The following is a 22,748-nucleotide window of genomic DNA, read 5'->3' on the forward strand; positions in this document are numbered from 1 at the left end:
GAGCGCGTTCATATTTATCGAGCAGATTATTTCAATGTTTGTTCTTTCTAATACACAAAACCGTTCGTTTCAGTGTTATTTCAAATTTTGACCCAGTGATCCGCTGTACTTCACACAGTCTTTGGGTTCATCAAACCTAAAATGAGAGGTTATCAGAGAATGCACCGAAGCAAAATATCAAGCACACTTAAAAGGCAAAATATTTAGCACACTTAAAATTGTGTCAGCATGACATGACGAAACTAAACAAACTTAAATTATGCACATTTGTCGTCTTCACACTCGATTACCCAGCCTAGCGTGAGTGAACATATGAAACAGGTCGTGATGTTTCCTCTGGTTTTATGTTATATTGGAGTATTTCCTTCAAGATGGTAAGCTCGGTAAGCTCGTAAGGGTTGTTATATATTGTGAATAATTCTTGTGCGTTTAATATTTTGCTACTGATCATTGTCGAGCTCATGTATGCAAACCATCACGTCCTTAAGAGCAAACATTGCGACATGCTTAAAACTCCTTTCAAACAACGCGTTTTAAAAATTAATATCTTGCGTTATGATAAGTTTCACAGTACAGGTTTTACCCAACGTCTAACAAAAGGTTGTGTGCACGAAACTGCAGGAAAACTGATTTGCTTTATTATAACAAAGAGATATCGAAACTCTTGCTAATATGCGTTCTCTAGCTCTGTAATATTTAGATATTTAATTGTCTCAAGATGTTTTCAGAAAAGGTCCTTTCTTCGTTATGTTTCACGGTGTGTACTTTATTGAACATATGCATGCAATCGCGAAACAAGCTTTGAGCGTTTTTAACCACATAGCTGTCTGATAAGCTGTTGTGTTTAATTCACCAATTCACCAATTGGTCATAACCGTGTCTTTCTTGCTTCTTTCCTAACATGAGTCCTGTAATTTCTTTGACGTGATCCGCCTATGCTACAAGACGCAATGTAAAGCTTTGTTTAACTACTGCAAAATTTGCTCCGCACAATTTTCAATCAAACTTTGCAGAGTTTTGATCACGGGCAAAAAGAATACACCCTTGCTCCTTTAGATGATAATTATAAATACGTTTATGATAATTAATGCACAGAGGTAAGTGAGAGAAGGATGAGTTTAACCTATGTCCACGTTTGCGTGGTGTTTCCTCAGCTGTATCCGAATTTCTGACACTTTCAACTAGTACATATGTTTCCTTTGTAACATAAACTCTGTTTGTTTAAAAACTTTGTGGTAAAAGGTTCTCAAACAATATAGGCCGACGCAGTTTCCAAGGAGGTCGAGTGCGTTGGGAACAACTCTTGCTCAAAAACTTCCTCTTATTACGTCATCGCAAAGAGATTTTTTTGGGGGGGAAATTGGCTTAATGAAACTCTTTCAGTCCACATTTCGGAAATAAATCGCGTGTTAGCAATATCTAATTAATTATTTAAAGATTCAATATTTTATAAGTTTATAGTTTGACGATCGATTTGGAGTCTGCGGCTTTTTTGACTTTCAAATTTCTTTGTCCCTTAGAGAGACAAAACGGATCGTTTGGAAATAAGTACCTCAGTTACAACGAGTGCTGACAGCATTCTTAAATTTAGACTTAATTATCATCAAAGAAAAGAATACATTTTCAACAAACAACTTTTAGAGAGAAAAAACCACCATTTGTTTACGACTTGTAAACTCGATCTTGAGGCTGAAAGTCTTCTGGTCTGTACAAGGACAGTCCTTAACCAAAATATTTGGTAACTGGCTCATGCCATGCACTTAACGTTTGAAACTAGGTGCCAACATGGTTATTCCTCAAGATGGTATGTAGATGAAGAACTGCTAACGCTGACGGCGGAACTGTTTTTCATCTACTTTTCTTCTTTTCCTTTAATGGGAAACTAACAAGCGAATTGACTGCGGAAGCTTACCCAATAGTATCGTTATTTGAGCGATTCGCAAGAGTTGTGTTTCATGAAGGAAACACGTTGACATTTTAAACAGAAGTTTCATATAATTTATTGAGAAATTATTTTAATCGATGGCGTCGGAAAGAAAGCTTCTAAGTGGGCTAAGTTTTAACGGACGCGGGAACAAACAGATTGGAGACTGTAAAACTGGTAAAACTATACTGGTTCTTATAAAGAAAAAAATGGCGAGACCGGACTTGAAATACACAATCACCGGAAGTGAACATTCCTGCACGTGCTCTTACTTTCTGCTTCTTTTCCTAATTACAACAGTCCACGCCTAGAACTGTAAAATATCCGAAATTTGTGCAACTCCTTTGTCGCATCTTGCTCATACAGGTTCCGCTTGCTTCACACTATACAGAAAAGTCGAAAATAGACAGCGTGTTTACCACGTGTATTTATGAAATAATTAGGGTAGTAAGCGCGCTCTCATTGAACAATTAGCCAGTTAAGATAAGTGCATGTAAGCATAGTTGACATTTTCAAGTAAATTTTTGATTTTGAGTGCTGCAATAACAAACTCTGTAAGACATTCTTTGCCATGTCTACAAAATTTTCACAAAAATCACAAAATGTTCACGAAAACGCACATCAAACTATGTGCCACAAACTGTAAGTATCTCAAACTGTCAAAGCAAACTTTGCATTGCACAACCGATCGGTTGCTATGTTTTGGCTTCTAAATTCTTTGTAACATTTAATTTCCTCATCGACGCTCTCAGCCTAAAAAACTGATTTCAGTCTGGCAATGATATATGGTCACTTTTTTATTCTGAATGAGACAGCAAAACTTTACTAACCAGCAAAAATTCACAAATTACGATGAGAGATTCAATTTCTCAACCATGTTCTCGGGCTGCCAAATTAGGAAAGGTTTCGTCACTTTCAAAAGCGATCAACCACAGTGACAGTCATTTTCAGGTTAATTAAACTCCTCCTCTTGAAGTTCTTTCCTTAAGAAATCGTATATTTAAGACACTTTGGTATTTTTCTGTCAGATTTACGAGGATTCAAAGCTGTGTTCTGTGTATTATTTATTCACACGATGCTGGTGCTTGCCACAAATTTCAACGACTTTGATTTTTATAACCGACGTGAATCTTGAAATACACAATCACCGGAAGTAAATATTCCTAGACGTGCTCTTACTTTCTGCTTCTTTTCCTAATTACAACGGTCCACGCCTAGAACTGTAAAATATCCGAAATTTGTACAACACCTTTGTCGCACCTTGCTCATACAGGTTCCGCTTGCTTCACACTATACAGAAAGGTCGAAAATAGACAGCGCGTTTACAACGTGTATTTATAAAATAATTAGGGTAGTAAGCGCGCTCTCATTGAACAATTGGCCAGTTAACATTTTCAAGTAAATTTTCGATTTTGAGTGCTGCAATAACAAACTCTGTAAGACATTCTTTACCATGTCTATCATGAAATGTTCACGAAAAACTGTAATTGTTCATTCACACGATGCTAGCGCTTGCCACAGATTTCAACGACTTCGATTTTTATAACGTGAATCTTGATTGGTTTATGTGCCGGTAGATGCGTGTCAAGACTTGTGCCCAGAGTATGAATCGAGGAAATCTCTATCAATCAAATAAATGAAAAACATTTTCCTTCATTTGTCATTTTATTAGAGAAAAGTATTTTATTAAAGCAATTGGAAACGTTTTTCCCTGTTTTCATACTCTCATCTAAACACTCGGGAGGTTGGGAGAATTCTCAACAGTTATGCAAACCCTTAACTGCGTCTCGGATTTGCATAACTCACAGGGTGTCTAAGCTCTCTCTATGAGGGGACAGCTTTATAAAGCTTTGTTTGGGAGTGTAGGCTCCGTTTCATGACTCCGTAAATAGTAAAGTAAATAAACTCTAACCTACAAATAGTGTTGTTTGTGCTACTTTAGTTCATTAGGGGTGCTCGTAATAAGCTGTGGTGTTTCTATGGTTACCCTCTCTGTCAAAAAATCACCAGAACTTTTTGAGTAATAATTAGATATTTTAAAGCCATTTTTATGGAAGTGATAAGAAAAGAGTGAGAGAAATGATGACCTGAAATAAATGTTTTGGGCCACCATCACCATAAGTAAAGGCAGTTTTGCGAACGAAATTGCTCATAGTTTATCTGTTTAACTCCGTAAGTGTTACTGGCTCAGTTCCATGTTAAAACTGACAACCTTTATTCATTACGGAATTATTATAATTTCTACAAAGCGCGGTGCTCGTGCTTATGCCAATTGCATAGTTATGCGTGCTGTGCGAGTGCGAAGGTCACAATTACATGTGCAACATAAGCTTCCATAGGACACTTTCTAAATCGGACGATCAAATTGTCGAAAACTCAGTGAAGTAAAACAAGCTTAGACATTAACTGCATGCAGAAACCTAAGGACCTAAGGCTTAATAATTTCGTTTGAGTTACAATGAATAAGTATTCTACTACAACCTAAAATGTATCTGGAAAATACACCGCTCTGTCTAAATTCAGGTTAATTTTGATTGTTCAACATAAATAATAAAATTGTATTTAAAACATTTGTTGAGAAAGAGAAGGTGCGGAAGAGGCTCAGTGGTTAAAAACACAGCATGTCCCTCCTGGAGAGATGTTGACACAACATCTCAAATTATTTTTTTCTTGGTTTTTGTGGAATGAGTATGCACTTTGGTTTAGCTTCAGCCTTTTTCGAGGTTTTCTCAAAATAAATAATGAATATCCCATAAAAATATATTTTTCATATGAAATTACAATAATCTAAAAGTTTAGGAAGAAGGACGATCCACACAGCCACAAGGAATTCCCGTCAATCGTAAGGTTCATAAACATATGCCACGGCAAGTTTTCTCTCCCTCCACTTCCATACTTTGTGACCTGTAGTTTTGTCGCATTTTGCTATTAGAACCGTGTGGTGGTAGTGTACAGGTTTACAAAAATGTTTACATCCAGGACACTTAGCTTTTACTAATATCCGCGGGACACGTTCGGGATCATCGTCCTGTTCCCAGACCCACGGACAATAAGTAGTTCCCGGTATGTTTGAAGCGTCTGCAACTCGAGTAGTTCTTCGTCGTGGAAATGGAGTGGTTGTAAGAAGTGGAATTTCACTTCTTGTCTTTTTCTTCACGAAAATGTATTTTTCCTCAAGAAGACGTAATACTCGTGGCGCTTGTATGTTGGTCTTTTTTTGGCATGGTAACGAGTTTACAAATGACGTCATTGTGGACAGATAAATAATCAGTAGGCAAATAAGCTGAAAAATACAAGAAATGATAATTACAATATAACTAGTGTTCACAAATTCCAGCAGCGATCAGAGGCAAACAAAACCTCGGCATTTAAAAAAGGAAGTTGTTTAGTATAACAAACAAAACAAAAAAACATGCCAAGCGTATGAAGTTGCCGATACAACATATCAACACCGCATTACCTTTTTAACAGCAAGGAAAAATTTAATTTAAGTAAAACCCTTTGAATAAACAGACGCCCACAAGGCCGGATGTATTTTTGAGACACTAGAGGAAATCCGGTCTCGGAGGAGGTTTGTTTATTCATGAACTTTAAAGTGAACAGTACAATGTTCGCCGTAATAACACCATTGTGTGGAAATTGAGTCAAGTCCGATTTCGAAATGAAGATTCTTCTCCTGAAAGTGTCGTAATTTGAGGTTCTCTCCATTAGAGCGAGTCCTATTGTCATTTTAGTCTCACTTTTGGTTATGTCATTGAATCGCGGACAATGATTACAATTAATTAAAATAAACTTATCAAATACATAGACAGCCGCAAACTTTGTTGCACTTGAGTAACCATGGTGAGCGCGCTTTCCGGTTGATTCTGGTTTGATTATTCGAATACCACGAAGTTAAATCCTCACTCGTTCGTAAGTTCCAACAACTATTTTTGCTGTCTATATGGAAGACTAACGTTGAGTGACGCATGACTTTCTCTGACGTAACGTCGCTATGTTAAGTATTAAGATTGTCTCAGCAAATCGAACTACAAAGATAGGCATGAAGGACTATCATATCAAAATATTATGCAGTGTTAGTAGTCTTGCGTTAACGAACAGAAGGGTCTAACTTGTCCAAGTAGTTATGGAAACCACTTCATTCTAACCAATAAGTTCAACAACTGGTGAGATTTACAAACGTTTCTTGAGTTTGATAGACGTAATATTAATTATGTTTTAATAGTGTTTTTATTGTTTTCTACTAACATAAATTGTAGCCGTGAGTTTTGCAATATTTAGTTCTGTGGACAAATTTTTGACTAGCGGATCACTATGTCGCTTTAAGTAGCCAGTTTGGTTCGACGGAATCATGCTGAAACGTGTTTTGCGGTCCTAAGTGGTTTATAAATATTTTTGAACACTGAGAGTCTGCCCCCATTAACTCTAAATAGAGAGCTGACTCGCCAGTCCCCTTTCTTAATCTTGAATTAATTAATGGTTGGTTAATTCTCAGTCGGCCGGTTTTACTGAGAAAAACAGGGAATTCTAGGACGAAAAACACAGACACGGAAATGAGAGTCTTCTAGTAAAGCCTATCAGGATTACAAGAGGTTTATTTTCAATGCGGAAAAGGAAGAAAAGGGAAAAAACGATGAAAGGAAAAAAAGGGTGACTAACAAAAAAGTTGGGTGACGAAAAATGGAGCCTTCTAGTAAGTGAAATTGTTGAATATTTATTTGGCACTCTGAGGTATTTTCAGATCCTAACGAGAATCAAACTGAATTATGTTTATGCCTTCCACCAGACAATTTGTGTATGTAATATCCTAAGGAAGTAGTTAGATGCTGAAACAAAAATCTGACTAAAATTAAAGACTGCTGTATTATGTTTTCGTCACATTTCAGAGTATTAGCCAGCCATTGAATCTTCCTTATTTCAATAGTTATTGATTTAGTAACTCAAAAAAGTATTGAAAAGAATTGTGATGAGCTTAAGATAGATTGTTGGTAAGTTATTTTAGTTAATACACTCAATCTTGACGCAGGACAAATTGTACCGTTCGAGGACACTCCAAGTCTAGTGGTCAATATTAGTGTGAACACGACATGATGCAATTTGCGGTCAGCTTGGTTCATATAACTGAATCTAATTTAATGTTGTGGTCATGACATTTGTGACTCATTCACCGACAGTAATTTTATTAATAGCTATAGAATACCTGCAAAGAAATGTTAGAGTACTCTTCATCTGTATGTGCTAAGTAAGAATCACTGGATAGTGACGATTTTTAAATTTCACTACCTTTTTTTCGTCTTTTCTTGTATGGCGAAACATTTTAGGCCACTATCGGTAATGTCCGTTACTGCTCAGTGGCACCAAATCGCAGTTTATTAATATAAAATATTTTGATGCATTTAACACTGATTTGTAGTGGAAACCTTCATACCTACAGAGGGGTAACATGTACGAAGCGCCTTAATTTAATAATGGAAAACTTATTTAATTTGTTCTGTTATAATATATAGAAACGCTATACTTGAATTTACAGCAATTTTGATGCATGGTTGAAAACCCTTTTGATCCAATTTAAGATTTGAAAATGCGATTTACAGTAATTTATTTTTCAATTCACCCAAATCCTTATGTTAAGAAGCAACTTTTTAGAGTGCAGTTGTTATTCAAAATTTTATATAACTGAAAATAATAAAGATACTCTAACCTTCATTTTGTTTAGAGACTTTCCTTCTTGTAGGTATAATCTGTGTGATTTGTTAATGTCGATTCCTCATATACTTGAAATTTACGATATTCAAACATTCCCTAACTTTAATCGAATTCACTCTAAAGTTCGGAAATGTTCATTTATATAGAAGTACATAATGTATTTAAAATATGTTTGATTGAAATGCCAGGGAAATGACAATGTTCTTTTTATGACCTTTATGGATAATACATTATGAGAGCTGGGTGTGAAAGAACACTAACAAAATTTGAATAATCTAACGTCACTTTAGTTTTTCAACTTGTTCACAGAGCCGTGTCAAACTGTAACGTCAAAAGTACAAAGACGGTAAAAAACAACTCGTTGTGCGCATGTTGATCTTTGAACCAACCGATTGTGACGGTAGAGGACCTTGCTTTTGTGTGCAGGTCGCTTTCAACTTCCAAATAAGCACCTTGTTGCGATTAAAATGAAGATAAAAACAAATTGTTCGACATCAATCATTACAAATTCTTTGAATTTTATCTCGCTAGGGAAGGAGAGCTTAACCGGAAAATTCATAAGTTAAAGAAAACAAGCTGTTGTTTTGATCTGCGAGGTTGTTGCAAGGTTCTAGAAGAGTGTTGGCTTTAATTTAGGGTTTAAATCGGACAAACGCCTCAGTCTTCTTTGTTACTTATTGTTACTAAAATTACCAATTACCATCTGGGTTCTAATTTAGGATTATTCCTCAATGATGCAATGCCAGACACATGAAGCCTTATTGCTTATGACAATGCGTTTTCTCGGGGTATTGTACCAAGGGCTTCTTGGAGAATTCGCTGACGATGTTCTTTCTTTCTTTCTTGTCCATGTGCTTTCTTTTATTTCAGATTGCTTTTTGTTTTCTTTGTTTTGGAACCTGATTGTTCTGTTTGAAATCGTGGGCAAAGGCATGCCTATCATAAAATTGTGACATCTAACGAAAATTACATATAGAATGGGAAGACTATGCCACTACTAGTGTGAGTAGCTTTCAATGTGAAATAAAATGGAACAGTGGCAAGCCGAATTGAATCGTATAATCTAGAAGAATTCAGGAAAGGGAATGGACCAAAGGCAATTAAAGGCTGACTGGAAATGACTAGTCAATTTATATCAAATACATCAAAGTGAGTAAAGGATTACATTTTTCTTCTTGTCATTTTTAGTTCGTGGCTGAAGAATCTCCTAGACGGCGTGCCCATAATGGCGGGAGTTGTCGCGGACGCCCACCAAGCAGTAAGTACCCATTGTTTTTTTTTTTTTTTTGATGGATGTCTCTGGGGTCTGTTAAACCATTGTAACAGCAAAAAAAAAATCAACCACAAACGACAACTCTTGGGATCAGAATTTCCGTTTCCTGCCTGTTATTTTTGTGTCTGATTTACCACGCAGTCCGCTGTTCACGTGTAAACTTCGTTACGTTCAATTTCCGGTTTAGAGTACCACGCTCCAGAATTATTTACACAGATTGCACAGATCTTATCTGCATCGGTTAAAATGATGAAATTAAGAGGAGAACCGGCAGAAAGAACTCTATAAAATTGGGAAGGTGTTAGTCTGGATACGTTGATTAGCGAGGGCCTAAAGATGACAACCCAAACAAGCCTGTAGATCAATTTCCATGTTATCGCAGACTCGACTTAACTTAATTTGCATTATCCCAGAAATCGTACTTATAGGGTAGGTCTTGTTACATTCTTATTAAGTCTTCGCATTTTTCGTAAGGATGAAAAATACCTTTGAATCATAATTACCTTATAACTTGAAGTTTATGTGTTAGTATTTGTCGTGGCGTACACCATTTATCAATCCTTCACAAATTTTAACAAGAACGTAAAACTGACAAAAAACTCAGTACCGCGATAAACAATCATGCGGTTTTTACTGAAACAAATTTGACGCAATCAACATAACTTGTAATATAACCGACCAACAATAACATCAACATTTCTTCTCATAAAGCTGACGCGGGTAAAATTCTTTCCATATATGTACCTATATATCTAATTCCATCCTGAAGTGATTTTGAGCTGTCTTACATTTGTCATTTAATTCTATATCACATAAAAGTTACTAAATACATAGGCCTAGATTATCGCATGGCTTTTCCTACCTTACAATACTGGCTGCATGGGTGACAAGACATTTTCCGTCAGTCTATTTGAGCAAATTGCTATGTGAAATATTTACATCCAGTGACTGATATTGTGAATGCAGACATGACTAAGTATTTGTTTATTTATAGACAGCGTATTCAAAGAAGAACTGAAACGTTCCACTCATGCATTAACTGAAACTAGTGCACGCAATGTTTGTTGCAGATCAATGATCCAGCCAACCTTCGGATCGTTTCAAAAAGTAACCAAATGTTTAGTCACTTTAATAGGTAGTGAAAAGTTAATGAAAATTCTCTTTTAAGTCCCTAGTGGCAAGTTACTCGCAATCTTAGAGAAAATGTTTCAATTTCACTGTATAAGTCAAGATTACTGTATATTTTCGTAAAAATTATGTTTCAAGAGACGTACACAACATTGCTTGATTCGTTTAGAACGTTTTTTGCTTGTACCATCTTTATTCTAGCATAAAAAGGCAGGGAACTGGTATGTTCTGATGATTGATACTAAGAAAATGCCGAGGGAGCACATTTTGTCGTCGCACATGCGCCGCCTAGAGCCTGACTGTCAAACGGACATGCACATCAACTTTGTCGCTTGTTTTTGAAAGCATAATGCTGAGTTTTGCGTTCGTGTGGTCAGCTTCTTCTCAGAATAAAAACTATCAGGCCAGCGTAAACGAACCATGGTCACGGTACATGCATCCCGCGACGATAAATCTTTAAATTAGTCATTTGCAATTCGTGAAATCTTTCTCACTCTCCACCATTTTTGTTACTTCTTGGTTTAATCTCCTCAGCTCTCTTTCGTTTTTCTTTTTTTTAAGAAAAAAATGGGTAATTTTGTAACCATACAATAATTGAAGACAGTTTAAATAGCACGTCGTGCAAATTGACTCAAAATATTGTGACGTCATTTTTTAACCAATACTGTTGTTATCAAGTTTAAAAATATTACCTAAAACAATATATCAATCACTGGTTAAAACTAGTCACTCAGCACGCATTAGTGCATTGAATGTCTACATAGCATGTTTTACGCATGCCTTAATCTTTTTGTTTTGATATGTTTGTTTGCTGACCTTTGACAGTGATAGCTAAGACACCAACACAATATTTATAGTTTTAGCACCTTGATCAAAATAGGAAACCTAACAACCGAACAACCTAACCTCCAACTCGTTATTACATTCCATATTCGTCCACGTCCTTTGCCATGCTTGCTCCGTCTTAACTTACTGTCTTTCTTCTGTCTAGTTGAAGCTATTTCTGAACATCACAAAATACATAAATGTAGCTAATTTATGATACTGCAACAATATAAACATTGCTTCCACGGCGAACTGAGAAGCACCGAAAAAAGACTACAAAATGTCATTAAGCGATACGGGCATAAACACTATCACAGCTTCGATTGACAGAAATTATGATGTCTTAATATCGGGAGAAAGTGGTAAGGATTCAGTCCGAACTCTGTATGATGAAAAGGCAATTTTTAATTCTCTCAGGACCTTGAAGTAGGGTATTGTTAAAATCTAAGGATACAAAACGTCATCTCTGCTTATTATTGAAGTGAACAAACTTTTGATGCTCTCTGACTAGTTCCGAGCGATGTTCTTCCAAAGGGGCCTCTACTGGTGGATTTAGTCTATTTGAAGATTCGTTGTAACAAATGGGAATTAGGCAATTGAAAGATTGTGTGAATTACATCTCGAAGTAGGCACAAGAAAATTAAACTGGATTTATGACCCAGGCCCAGTTTCTGTAGAAAAAGATGCTTTTATTCGATTGTTTCTTGTGTGTATGATCTTTCGGAAATGGAAACTAAAAATTTAGCTCTATTATATATTCTTCGCGCATCCATTAAGGAAGACGGTTTTCGGTCCTTCTCAATTTGTTTGTATCTACACATTCTTATCGCCTCTAGCTCAGGTTAACCGATGACGGGTTCATGGTTATTTTGTCAAGAGAAAGTACTCGATGCCGGTTACGCCAGTAAACAACTCCTCCGCTTCCTATTGAAACAAGTAAATGAAAAAGCAGAAAGTTCGGCGAAAGTATGAGTTTCAAAAGCGGGCGTATTGAAGGGTGGATCTCAAACTGAGTGAATTATTTGTTTTAAATTACTGAATAACCTTTGATTTCGCCGAGAATTTTTTCTTATAGTTTGTGTTATTCATTCCAAATTCCACTTTTATCGAATTTATCATTGCAAGATACGTAAAAAATTGTTAATAGAGCTTAGTTTCACCTAACTTCTGTATGGCCGTGAGGAGAAAATTGAATTACATGGAACTTTTGGGTATGTTATACTATATAATGTTACAAATGAGATTCGGCGAACGATGCACAGCCATCTTAACAGATTGTGGCACGAGATTGTAGGAACATTCTGTAAAGATCATAGTATGGAATTTGCTGAGTCCAATATTTCCAACATTTCTTCTATATTCCGTGGCATAATATTGAACCTTCTCACTGGTTTGCTTTTAACTCGACAGATTATTTTATAGGTGGTTGGTTCAAACGTCTGGCCGAAAGGCGGTCGAGAATGATACTGCCGGCGCGAAAGCGAAATTTTGAGTTTGTATACCGTGCAAGGGCTAATCACAAGTGGCAGCCACAATGACAAACTAATGTTACCTTTTTGCGTAAAAATACCATGTTAACTAGGCTGAAAACCAACCTGGAAGACCCCAAATCGTTTATCGAAAGCATTCAAATTAAAATACGATAAAATACGATATGTAATATGTTGTTTTCAGTTTGGCACAGGGAAGTTCCGGTTTACCCCTGTGAATAAAGACTGACGAAGAAGTTGCATGACGCTTTGGTAACCCTAGTAGTTAGATAACAGATTTTTAATCAATTAATTGTATCAAACCGTTATAATGTCTGTTAGCTTTGATAGTAAGCCTGTTAACAGAGAGTCAAAGAAAACCTTTGAGATCATGAACAGATAATTTTGCGACACGCACATTTCAGACGGTTTTAATCTTGTTTGTACTCCCATCGACCAGGTATATATATGGAACAAGGTTCAATTTCTCTTAGCATTCGGCCAAAGAGAACTACTGTATTAATTAGAGACGCATGAAAACTGATCCTAAGATTATTTCACAACTATAGCTGTACTTACCACAGAAGAACTGCGGTTATTAAACTGGAGAACAGTTTCCTTGTAGCCACGTTTGAATTCCTTCATGATGCGAGGAGACCTCTTCCGAATCAGGAAGGTCACGGAAAATGACTAGAAAATCGCGCGCTGGCGAATTTTATCCATTCTTGGCGCTATTCTGGTATATTCTCTGCATTTCCAAACGTAAGCCCCCCTACCACTCCCCCACCTATATACCTCTTTTCTGTTATAGGCTCCTGTATGAGGATACATTCCCCTGAAAAGTTTTGCTTCATGAGTAAGCCGTATGTAATTTTGTTTTGTGGCGGGCATTTTGAAAACCGTTGCGCGTGTGAGGTCTAAAGCGAGTTGCCTGAGCATTCCATGACTATAAGTAAAGGACTCCCTACGGGAATGAAACTAAAACCTAGTTCACGCGTTCGATGCAAATGCCAACGCAAATGCAAATGCAAATGCAAGCAAGATCACGTGTGTCACGCAAACGCGGGGAAAGTGAGGTACGCAATCGCAGCGGAAGTATTTTTCCAAGATGGCCGACCATAGATGGAAGATGCAGGTTCAAGAAAATGAAAATGTCTTCATTCCTTGCGTTGACGCTCGCGCTTGCATTTGCATTGGCGTTGAGGTAGCTCACAAGTGAAAATCCTTGCATCTACATTTGCGTTTGGACATGCTTAGGGACGCGGAAAAACTCAAAAATTAAATCCCTCTGAAGTTTAAAAAAAAGTGTAACTGAGCAGAATATCGCTACTAAACTTGTTAAATTTGTTTCAATCGGCCGTGTACACCTGAGGAGGCAATAAATGTTCGATTTTCCATCAAGCGTTGAAAACAAAATTTCCTCCTGGCGGACGCGTAATTGGTCTTTTACATTTAAGCTACTCTTTATGCTGAGATAAAGGTATTTAAGGTGATCTAAGTAGCCTATCGCATTAGGCAGAAGACTATTTGTTTCAAGGACACCAAATAAGTCTGTCTGCAGATCGCAGTTTACAGTTTACCCTACGTTTAACGATGTGTTAGCTAGGGCTTCAGTCAGTGTAATCACTTGACTAACGTTAAGTGAAAACTGTGTATTTTTTTTTATTTCGAAGATCTGAAGGATTACTTGAAAAAAAATTGTTGATTAAATTCTGAATCAGTGATTGACGGTAACACATGTTGATTTCCTGTGAATGCACTAAAATCGTTGACCATTAATTAACATTATATGTTTGTAGCCAAAACGTCTATCAAAAAAGCTCTTAGTTTGTTTTGATGCACCTCTCTGGTACATAACATGTACATTAACAAAAACAAGGATAGTCGTTAAGTCCCCTTGTTGAGGTATTAACAAAGATGGTGGCTAGCTTTCCTTAGGTTTTTCTTACAATCATCTGTTCTAATGAATTCTCTGTAAAGTTGGACTTTTTCTAAGATGTATTATCACGATGACATATTGCACGGTAACAGACTGCAGAAAAACAACTGAGGTTTATACATCTCGGCATTTCCTAAATGCTTTAGTTTCTTTCACTCCTAAATAACTCTTTGCTTCAGATGTTGCCTCTCTCTCTGCCTATGTATTGTTTCAATGGTAATTACTTGCTTTTGTAACTTTCCACTTGATAAGTTAGTTACAAGTAACAACATTGCAGAAAAATTAGTAATCAACTTTTGAACTACAATTATCCTTACCTTAATCATTTTAGATGTCCTGCGAATTATTTAAAAACACGATCCAAGGTGAGGGGCTATCATTTCTTCCTTGTGCAGAGACTAAACCAAGGTTCTCATTTTATCTGGGTCTCAAGTAGTAAACTGATGAGATAGGGCCACTATTTTTAAACCATTCGCAATGCAAGAAACTCGTGATAACACCATGACCTAAACGGAAACGGAAGACATAAGGATAGCTCCATTTGATCTCCAGCTGTGAATCGGTTCCATCACTGTGGGTTTTGCCTTTTGCTTGCTCTTCTTGTTAAGTTAGTTTCACTTAAAAGGTTTGTGAAATGTGCCCAGGGCGTTTTTAAGCTTCCGCAAGAGCGAGCCGTGATGAAAAAAGGATTTTTATCATTATAAATAGGCAAAAGAAACATTCGTAAAAAGTGCTGACTCAAAAGTTATTCATTTTATGCAAACGGGAAACCTCAAGTCTCCTTCGCAGCCGTTGTTTGGTTTTGTTGACAGGGGAGGGGAGGGAGAGAGCGGGTTGCTTGATGAGACCAAACCAATGCTGGCCAACGAACATGGATGCAGCCCTTACAAAAGTTTCACGACACAAAACAATAAAAATCGCTGAAAACTATAATAATTTGGAATATATAACGCCATGATGTTGTGCGAAATACAAAGATCGAGAACTCAACTCCTATTTAAACAATAAGTTAGACAAAAGAAAACGCGACTGAAATGGTAGCGTAGCATTGCGCTGGTAGACCGTTTCAGTAAGCATTTCAGTTACCTTTAGGATCACGAGTTTCCTACCTTAAGTACGTCAAGGACTTGCTCGACGTTTATTTCTTTTTCTCCAGAGCACCTTGAACTTTGAACTTTGTTTTGTTGATGCGGGAATCGAAGAAAGAACCACGTTTTTCCATCTGGCGCACCCGCTGAGCCATTATTACCTTCAAGCATTTGCCTAGCGACGATTTTACTCCTATTGTCACTACCAAAGAAAGGATTGAATTAACAGGAAAAGGTATCTATATGTCAGTTTTAGACCTTAGGACATTTCTCTCTGTGCAGGTATGAAAACAACTGCTGCTGAATTTGCATATCAAGGAGCCATAGGTTCATAAAGTAAAGTTCATAAACGCTTCTCTGCAGTTTAATTGAAACGTTCCCTTTACATATAATTTGAAGAAATTTTTGAAGTTTTTCCTTTTGTGAACTGTCCATTTGTTTTCTAATATTTTATATTATTTTAAAATATAGTCTTTATTTCCTGATAAGTCTATGTGAAGAAAAGAAAAAAAAAAGATGTTACCATCTCATCCGCTTTCAGAGACATTCTTGTATTTTCTGCGTCAACCAACCGGCTTCGTGGAGGCGCTCTCATTCGGTCATGTAAGCTTTTAGATTCAGGGAACTCAGTTCAGAGTCGCTTCCTATTCAGCACCTTTTCCCAGAATAGCGACAATTTCAATGTTTACCACCATCAATTTTTCTTCCCAAGATTTTTGACATCATTCCCATCTTCTTTTCTGTTGCTTAAATTTGAGAAAAAGAAAATCAACCGTATTTCAGTGGTAATTTTATGCTTACGTCCCATGCGTGACGGCCCGACTGAAATATTCATACTTTAGCAGTCAGTCTTGTTTTTATCCTCCAATTAGATGCATCTCGTCTCTTCCTCAATCCGGACCTATACCGTAATACACGACGTGAGGGCCGAAGAGGAAAATGTGTAACTTAGTCGTCGACGCAACTGATAATTTCCTCATAAGCAACGAAACGCAAATCGTTCGGTGAAGCATGCTGCTTGCGTTCCCTTCTCTTTAGTAAGCAGTTGCGACGGCGACACAATTGTAGCAAACATTCCTCGAAGGAAGAAATGTGTTCTCCCTTTGTATGCCTAGAAACTGCGTCAGAACTCTCCGTAGTGATAAGTTTGAGGGCACCTCTCAGTTCCAAATGTAAAAATTAAAACTTTTACTAAAGCTTACCTCTTCTCATAAATGCTATTGCAAAACATAGTAATTTGGCGTCGGTTCCGCCGCTTCGCGGATACACAACATTCTTCTCCTGTGAAAACAATTGGTCGATAGTCGTGGCACGATGGTAATTCGTTATATAAAAGTTTACAAGAACGTTTGAAAGAACCCTATGGAGCCAATCCTACGGATCATTTTTCACGAGGCTCGGCGAATGCTTCCTCTCCCACGTCAAGGTCTGCTTTAGTATGATAGGATGGTGTTACAAAGAGTATTCGGAAAGTATATGCTTATGCGTAACCACTGTTTCACATCGTCCATGTTGCCATCAAATTTTGTCGGATCAAGGGCCGCGATTTATTTTCGTTAGCTTCACGCACAGAGGAAGTTTAGGGAATTACTTCCTTTCTACTTGTGACGAGGAAATTGCATGACGAACGAAAGGCAAAGCTGTGTCATAATCGTGGACCCTTTGTCACAGTATCTACCGATCCGTAACGTGCATCGATTTGAGATGATTGTGGTTTATACAGCGTCCTTTGTCCTTATTTCAGACGATTCTATTGTCAATCATTATGTCAGGAAAATAGACTAGAATGGTCGAATACTCGCAGAAGATCCAAAGTCACAAACCATTCTCATTATCTTCTGAAATTTAAAGTTTCAATCCATGATATTTTTTCTAGATGTGGTCCGACAAGCTGTCGGGTATAATTTTTATCCATTTTTAAGTAGAGAGAAGCACAATCGCAGGTTACAGAGGAGATGTTTGAATACCGTTTTAGCTCTAGTATCATTTAAGCCTTCATTTTTTTTCTTGGTTTACTCGCACTTCATATGTGAATAGGATTACTCTAATTTTATATATTTTATGTTTCTTAGACTTATTAGTGAAACCACGGTAATCTAAAAAACCTCGCAACATCACTTACAATGATTTTTTTGTCCACTGTGCTGATATTTTGAGCATGGAAGTCAATATTAGCTAAGATTTTACCTTTACTGTCGTCATTTTAAAATGAACGGCAAACAACAGGAAGTACGAGTATTTCTGCACTTAACGAGTATTTATGCACTTAAAGTAATCATGAAAATCGCTTTTTAGCGCACGCGAGTCTAAGTCTACATAAATCAGTTATTAGTTAACGTTCATGTCATCGAAAATTTTCCGCTTTGATGAAGTTCACGGTGTGTCCGGAAATGCTTGAACACTTGTCTCATTCGTGTCTATAATTATGCAAGGAATGAGTGTCTAAAGTCACGCTAGTCACGACCAACACTTCGCAAATGGATTTTACGATTTTTGACTCAAGGTGCCCCTCTTCTCGACGAAATGTTTACAGATATTCTTTCAAACGCGCGAATGATACTTTTCCACTAGAAAACTGGCTTTTCGAGGTGTTCCCCAAGTAAAAAAGAATTATTGTCGTCCGGCGACACACCTGTGGTCGCCCAAATTAAGGAATGTTCTTAAGTTGCAATTGTTAAGTGAGCCATAATAACGCTAATATACTTTAGTTGAGGCCGGTATAGAAACTCTCACTTGAACTTGCTTATTGACACGGCAACAAGTCAGTCCGTTTGGGACGATTGGACTCTATTGTCAATTCAAGAAACGGAAGGTGAGTATCGTAAATTCTGTTATACCGTTGTCCAAGTGAAGAAAAAACTCCTGCTGTTTGAATTAGCTTTTCTGGAGTACTACTGGAAAAAATATTTTCCTTCAAGTCGTTGGCAATTCACTCGTTTACTCTGCAACAGCCGGCCTTAAGGTAAATTTTATCCGCACAGCTCTTGGTTGATTTACACGAACTATAAATCATAAAGTTTATTTTAACAAGAGTCTGTTAGTCTGAGAGTTTAGGGCTCAGGTTATTAAAAACGGGAAACAAACAAACAAATCATTCCAAGTAGGAAAAAATCCTATTTGAGAACATCGCGACAGAAAAGTTAAATGAATATGTTACAGTAGATATTGGTGTTCTATAGAAAACTGAGATCCAATATCATAACAGTACAGTCTTGTATACTATCAAAACTTGAGCAGTCTGTATAATCTATCTCAAATAAACTGCAAACAGTTATTAGACGAATATTGTTGATCTGACAGTTGGACTTTTCCTTCGCTTATTCGGCCATAGTTTCCGATAACGTAATGAATACTTCTTTACCATAAGCTTCACAACCGAACGACTCAAATGTAACGGTTCAATTACGTCAGGGTTCATCAAGCTCCGGCAAAATCCAGCGAGACGTTCGTGTATCGCAGTAAGAAAAAGAGCAGTATCGTAACTTGGTCTGCAGTAATTTTGGGCGCTACCGATACATCGTAAAATTATTCATTTTAACACAGGTAAAACAGTCAGTTTCCCTTCCAGAACCTCCAGAGAACGTGGTGTGATTGTTCGGACACATAGCAAAGGGTTCTTAACAATCCGCTTACCATCGAGGCATACTGTATGTGTAGATGTGTTCACGAAAGATCAAAAAGAAGCTCTAGAGATAATACGAGAGCTTCTCAAATTATATCTCTAACGTGATTTTGGAAAATATATTTCAAAGGTTTCGGCTTTGTTAAGTAGAAGCATCACTTAGGGAAGGTATGCGGAACTTTAAAGTTACGAATACTGATATCCGACGATGATTTTGCACATTCCATTTGCAATGTCTAGTATACTTTCATGAACCATCGATCTTTTGTTTTCATTTCTTCGACTACTTTCATTTTTTCCGTTGTGTTTGTTTTGTTGAAACCGTAAAAAACAGCTTATCGATGACCCCAAGGCAAAATCGTGATCAAAAGCGATCTGATGTCACAGTTGACAGCCATCTTAAGAAATTATCAATTTGTGGTTTCCACCGCCCATGCTGTCGCAACACTTTTAATTTTAGCCGGATAGATTTGTCTGTAACTTTTACACAACCTCTTCCTTCGGTTTCTGACATTTGAGTAAATGTTTCCACCCGGATGGGAAAGAACCCTTTATAAACGATCTCTATAGTGTCAGATATTCTACAAATCGCCGACTTTTATGTATTACGTATAATTGTTGACATCAATATCGAGCATCAGTAAGATTTAGATAGCAAATTTCGTTTCTTAACAATTGCGAAAGCCTGTTCTTTATATGATTTGACGATGGCTTCCATTGGTCTTACTAACGGGTCAGCTGAGGCAATGGCATGAAGGAATGAGAGGCGTTTATGGACGTTCTATTTTAAGACAAAAAATTATCTTTTGTATTTTGAGACAATGTTTTCTCAATTCTCTTTCAAAACAGTCAATCAAAATGAAATGAGTCAACATCTGCCATTATTATGGTTGCCAAGCAAATTTATCATCAAGTCCTTTTAATCACAACAGATTGTTGACAAAGTTCAAACTTCCTTAGGTGGTCATGCGTTACTGCATCACGCCCGTGCACGCTAATTATGGGAAAACCCCGCATAATCGTACAGCTGATAATCACATGTTTAATGTGTCTATTTCTGCTCGTTTACATCATCACTGATAATGGTATTTCTTATCTGGATTTTTTTCCTTCAGAAGACTCCCGTTCAAGAAGCTGATACAAATGGCTTCCCGTTACGAGGCGATGTCCGGACAAGCTTGGCACGAAGAACTACAAAATTTTCTTCCACATGCACTGGATTGTGTCGACCCTAACTGCCTTTTACCTCTCTGTGTTAACTTAAAACTAACTTTGCGGCACGCGCAAGGCTGTAAAAAGGTAGACAACTGTACAATTTGTCAGGGGATCAAGTCTCTCGCCTCAAGTCATTCCAATTCCTGTAGAGACTATTACTGCCGTGTGCCATTTTGCATGGAAGCCAAAGTGACGGCACAACAACAGGTACTCATGGATGAATTAGGGAAAGTGTTCGATGCAGGACTGGACAGCCAAGAAGATGGTGAAACCATTCATCCTTCGCAAGATACAAAAGAGGAATGTAGACGAGAGGAAGCTTCCAGAATGCACAGTGATTCTCACTGCATGGCAGTTAGAAACAGTGAAACATCAACACCGGTTGAACTCAACAATGGACCCAGTGGGAACACTCCGGCCACACAGGCGCCATTGTCAGAGGCAAGTTACTTTCAACTTGCAACCAAAAATTCAGCTCAGGTCCCTGACTCAGTGGAGCCGATCCTGCCAGATTTGAGAAAACGTTCGTCAACCGTACAAAAACCAAAACACCCTCAGTCTGGCCTCCATGAGAGTTTGCATGAAAACTACATCCCAACCTGTACGTTGAAATGGTTACCATCCAAAGCGGATATTTTTTCAGTTACGAACCAACCTCGACCAGCCCCTAAAAGGAAATGCGAGGCCATCACCGTCTCTACTGGTGAATCAGCTTCTCCACCGACTAAAGTTATTCGAGGTGCCTCTACTGGTCTTAAATCACAGCAAGATGATAGTCCTGAGATCGAAATAATAGGAATAAAACCATCTGGGCGAGTAGCTAACCAACTTAAAGGAACGGCCCCGCCGAACGACACCAACCGTTGTAAGGAGAAGTCCAGCAAAGCCGTGTTCTCACCACGAGCACCTTTGAGGATTGCCGCCAAGAAACAGGATGAAAAAGCGGGCTCAATGACACACCAGTGCCACTTCACCAAAAGGAATGCCTTACCAAAGAAAGTCCCTTCTTTTAAGCCTACAGCAGGAGTGCAGTATTCAAAAGTTTCCGCAAAGAGTCGGTTCACCCTCTCGGATTCCTCTCAGACTGATTTTCATCAGGCCTGTCAGGAAGAAGTTAAAGTAAATAATGATTTAGTGGATGATTTTCTCGAAGAGATGTTCTCCACACCACCACCATCTCCAACATTTGAAATGTGGCTGGGAGAGAACGCTGGATCCAAAGAAAATTCCTCAGCATTGAAGGTTGTCCTCTTGGAAACGTTATTTCAACTGTTCGGAGTTGTAACTCAGCCCAAAACAGAGAAACAAGAAGCTGTGTTTGTTGATTTGCTTGAACGGACTCTTGGCATGATGAAAACAGAGATAGCAAAGTGGTGAAGTCTTGAATACTGACTCTCAATAGTCGCAGCCTCTCATCTTTTCATTTGAACTTTTTTGACTCATTTCACATTGTCCAATGCTGTTTTGCCGAGTAACTGTAATTGTTCTTATCAAACGTTTTGATAAGAACGATAAGGTCTTCTCCGTTATTTTCGGTCACAGGTGAAAGTCACGATTCAAATATGGACACTGCGTGAGAGTATTTTTCTTGGTAAGGTGTCTAAAAATTTAACTTAAACCAGTTGAGTGTTTTCCTGGTCTCTAAAATTTTGGGACAGCCTTGCTAACCTTTCCAGAGTGTGCTTTTTTTTTAGTTTGATAAGCGTTTCTTTTTATAAAAGAATCATTGTACACCAATTTTTTGGTGCAATCCAAATATCGCAAAGGTTTAAATTGTTATGATAACCATAACTTTGTGTTCAGAGTGTGCCATTTTAAGTAAAATTAATAATAAAGTGTTTGAAGCTCACCTTGATAGAAAATTCTACTTGTTACCAGTGGGCTGAACTTTGCAATTCTAAGGTTGCATCAGTTATTTTCATAGGTGAGAACTTAAGTGATTTTATCGAAAGGCCGTTTGTAAATTACAATGAAAAGGATAACCTGAGGGGAGAACCACGCTCGAGTTCCCATTTTTTCACGTTCAATAAAGGCCTGTTCATACCGTGCGTGACTAAGAACACACACGCGGCGTTCGCACGCTTGACAAATTGAGTGACCAGTCGTTCCATGTGCATTACTCCCAGAACAAATCTTAGGGATACGTCGCAGGGGCAGCTCGCCTTCGGTGATATGAGGGAGTTTTCATGAAAGTCTTTATATATAAGAGAGAATTTGTTTTTGTGATTAGTCTTGCGAAGTCGAACCAGTTTCAGTTTATGTGAATAATCGCAATGACAAGATTCTCGTGTTTCTTTTTTATTTTGCAAAAATTCTCCCACGAGCCAAATTGACGTTGGGACTCGCCTTTGTAGGATTAGCAACGAATCTGTTGACACTTAAGGTCACGAAAAAAGCTTCGCTTGAAAATGGATCGTGTAGGAAATATCATAGATTGCGGGCTCAGTTACTATTTTGTGTCAACCTACATTTATTTTCATGCAATTCGGCTTTAGGGACTCGTGAAACATTTAAAAATTTACTCATGTAGCGCACAAATTTGTGAACATTTCGGAGAGA

General features: G+C 37.7%; 2 protein-coding genes across 10 annotated transcripts; one reads left to right on the forward strand and one right to left on the reverse strand.

Annotated features, from left to right (window-relative positions):
* Positions 1–254: 254 nt before the first annotated feature.
* On the forward strand, positions 255–22,036 carry LOC113669857 (uncharacterized). Of its 7 annotated transcripts, none has more exons than XM_089192167.1 (3): positions 255–374; positions 8,819–8,888; positions 20,090–22,036. In XM_089192167.1, the coding sequence occupies exon 3, from the start codon at positions 20,118–20,120 to the stop codon at positions 21,564–21,566; it is 1,449 nt and encodes a 482-aa protein (XP_089048293.1). In that variant the 5' UTR covers positions 255–374; positions 8,819–8,888; positions 20,090–20,117; the 3' UTR covers positions 21,567–22,036. The 7 variants fall into 7 exon arrangements, with proteins under 7 accessions (XP_089048293.1, XP_089048290.1, XP_089048294.1 ...); XM_089192164.1 differs by having other exon boundaries at positions 278–383; XM_089192168.1 differs by having other exon boundaries at positions 284–383; positions 20,093–22,036.
* On the reverse strand, positions 4,116–15,512 carry LOC113669855 (uncharacterized). 3 transcript variants are annotated; one of them, XM_089192174.1, is made up of 3 exons: positions 15,374–15,512; positions 14,582–14,770; positions 4,116–5,207 (listed from the first exon to the last, which is right to left on the reverse strand). In XM_089192174.1, exons 2-3 carry the CDS (start codon positions 14,588–14,590, stop codon positions 4,761–4,763), a joined length of 456 nt encoding a protein of 151 aa, XP_089048300.1. In that variant the 5' UTR covers positions 14,591–14,770; positions 15,374–15,512; the 3' UTR covers positions 4,116–4,760. The 3 variants fall into 3 exon arrangements, with proteins under 3 accessions (XP_089048300.1, XP_089048299.1, XP_027041738.2); XM_089192173.1 differs by lacking the exons at positions 14,582–14,770; positions 15,374–15,512 and adding an exon at positions 9,766–9,967; XM_027185937.2 differs by lacking the exons at positions 14,582–14,770; positions 15,374–15,512 and adding an exon at positions 7,626–8,804.
* Positions 22,037–22,748: the final 712 nt, after the last annotated feature.

Source organism: Pocillopora damicornis, chromosome 13 (assembly GCF_964200805.1).
Source record: "Pocillopora damicornis chromosome 13, jaPocDami1.2, whole genome shotgun sequence".
In the NCBI taxonomy this organism is placed as follows: domain Eukaryota; kingdom Metazoa; phylum Cnidaria; class Anthozoa; order Scleractinia; family Pocilloporidae; genus Pocillopora; species Pocillopora damicornis.

What these genes read in the sequence shown, in the direction of transcription:
- LOC113669855 (XM_089192173.1), bottom strand. Translation starts at nt 9,798, where the DNA reads ATGTCTTGTCACCCATGCAGCCAGTATTGTAAG. An exon ending in CATGCAGCCAGTATTGTAAG is followed by an intron (nt 5,208 to 9,765) that starts GTAGGAAAAGCC and finishes TGTATTTTTCAG; the next exon opens with CTTATTTGCCTACTGATTAT.
- LOC113669857 (XM_089192167.1), top strand. Translation starts at nt 20,118, where the DNA reads ATGGCTTCCCGTTACGAGGCGATGTCCGGACAAGCTTGGCACGAAGAA.